General features: G+C 39.1%; 1 protein-coding gene across 1 annotated transcript in view; it reads right to left on the bottom strand.

Moving 5' to 3' along the window:
* LOC107752332 (AT-rich interactive domain-containing protein 3B-like) overlaps window positions 1-2,404 on the bottom strand; it is a gene marked incomplete at its 5' end in the record, with an annotated part of 15,784 nt that overhangs the window by 6,364 nt on the left and 7,016 nt on the right. The window contains 2 exons of the mRNA XM_016568282.1: window positions 506-756; window positions 859-1,042. Of these exons, the coding sequence (XP_016423768.1) occupies window positions 506-756; window positions 859-1,042 (435 nt within the window). The remainder of the gene's footprint in view (window positions 1-505; window positions 757-858; window positions 1,043-2,404) is intronic.

The raw sequence follows: 2,404 nt of genomic DNA, 5'->3' as shown, positions 1-2,404 counted from the left end.
ATTTTTATTACTATAAAAAATCAAAACGACGGTGGGGGTCGGTGACGCGGTGGGCAAGTGACGTAACCGGTGTTGTGGCTTAACACCGGTATCACCGTCAACACAGTATATCGCGGCAAGCCTAACGCATATATATATATATATATATTCAAGCCTTTACGTGCTAATTTTTTCCTATTGATCAAATAATTTCAGGTGTACACCACTCTTTCCAATCTGATCGAATTCGGGTTCAGCTCTGATCAATCTGATGGATTGAGGCGTTTACATAAAGGTTTTTCAGTCTGATTATGCCAATAAACCCAATTCATTCATTTATGATTGGATTGAATTAAATGTAGCTATAAGAATGTGGCTTACACATGTGGAAATACACCAAATGCTTATGATGATGTGAAATGTTTTTCTTTTGCCTAAACAAATTATTCAGGGAAATTAAAGAAATCTAATTTCTCTTTCTATTCTCTTGAGCAGCAATGATTATCTCATTAAAAAGGCTGCAAACCTGTGGCTGTCTTCAGGGCAGGACTGGGGGTGGCCTGCAGTCCATTATGTCCCGTGGCTGGCAGGTGCATTTTAGGAGGAGAGAGGAGGTGAGGGGCTGATGCACTGGGGGAAGGGGAGAAGCGGTACAGGCTGTTACTGTATCCTGGGCGACGGCCCTCTCTGCGGTTACCGTCGATGGCCGCCTGCAGCTCTCCAGGTGAACTCAGACCCTTCTTCTCACACTCGTATGGGTACAGGTACTTCATATACCTGTAACAGAATATCAACAACTTCAGCTTACTATGCTACTTCATTTATGTAAAAAAATAAAGTACTGAAGGTAAATGAATGTGTAGATGTCAGCAATCTTACTGTGTGCGCAGGGTGAAGGCGGCGCTGGTGATGGAGGTGGGCAGGTTCAGGCCTTTGGTGATCTCCCTCCAGATCTTCTTGTTTATCACCTCCACCAGACCTCCCTTCTCAGTCACCAGCTTATACAGCATGTACAGATCCAACACCTGCTTGGCCATGATGGGGATTCGATTCACAGGTGTACCTAGAGGAAGCAGAACGGACAGGAACAGCTTAGTTTAAGTTTCCATTTTGTGAGATGGATCAAAGAGGAGTTGGTGGAGTATCTCAGGACTAGTTTAGTCTCAACCTGATATAAATTTACAATGAATAGACATTCAAAATTATTAATATTTCTGAAAAAAAATTCAAACAATTCATAGTGCCCTATTATTGGAAAAAAAAAAAAAACTTAAGCTTGACTGATAAAAATGTGTGTGCAAGGATGTGCTGAATGAAGGTGTTGACCATGAAAATTGATGGGCAGATGAAGATAAACTATAGGAAACTATGGGTTTTAAGACACTAATGCATTGATTATGAGCTAAGAAAGTAATTGTGAAATGATGGATTCATCATGTTAAGGGCTTTATTGTTATCGTAATTAAGGACTGATGAAGGTGTTGACTGTGGGAAGTGATTGGCCATTCAACACAGTAACTATGCTAAATGATGGTGTGATGATAGGAAGTGATGAGCTGAAATATAGAGATGCTACCAGAAGCCTGTTTCTAGCATTAAAAATGCATGTGCATCTGTGCCACCCACCCCTCACAGGAAAACGGATTGAAGTGATCAAGTTTTTAATCTGTGAGCAATGAGCTGGTGTGGGTAGGCAAGTGCAATGAAGCTCATTTGAAAGGGATTGCGGCAACTAAAACTGCACACATACACACACACACACACGCGCATGCTCTGTTAGCGCAGTTACAAGTGTGTATACAGAACAGGAGGGGAGGTGCTTTGAGCCCCCATAATGCCATACCACGCTGGGCCTATTCTGGAATAAAACCAATTAATGTATGTGCGTGTGCTTTGTGAGAAGTGGGGATTTAAACAGTCCTAGTGACTTAAGGTCAGGATTACGCCCTAATTTAGCCACTCCATTCTCATTAACATAGATTCACACGCACATAGATAGACACCTGTGCACAAAACCAATATATATATATATATATACACACACATATACATATATATATATACATATATAAAAAAGACAGGCCTGAAGCAGGGTATGTTGTATTGATAATGCAATTTGTAATGTAAAATTTTTTTTTTTATATATATACACTACCGGTCAAAAGTTTGGGATCAGTAAGACTTGTAATGTTTTTTAAAGAAGTCTTTTATGCTCATCAAGGCTGCATTTATTTGATCAAAAATACAGAAAAAAACAGTAATCTTGCAAAATGTTATTACAATATAAAATAATGGTTTCTATTTTAATATCCTTTAAAATATAATTTATTTCTGTGATGCAAAACTGAATTTCCATCAGCCATTACTCCAGTATAAAGTGTCACATGACCTTTCAGAAATCATGCTAATATGCTGATTTATTATC

This window comes from Sinocyclocheilus rhinocerous, unplaced genomic scaffold (genome assembly GCF_001515625.1).
Source record: "Sinocyclocheilus rhinocerous isolate Xijiao unplaced genomic scaffold, SAMN03320098_v1.1 scaffold861, whole genome shotgun sequence".
Lineage (NCBI taxonomy): Eukaryota > Metazoa > Chordata > Actinopteri > Cypriniformes > Cyprinidae > Sinocyclocheilus > Sinocyclocheilus rhinocerous.
The sequence above is the reverse complement of the archived record's forward strand: the minus strand, read 5'-3'. Positions and strand labels throughout refer to the sequence as shown.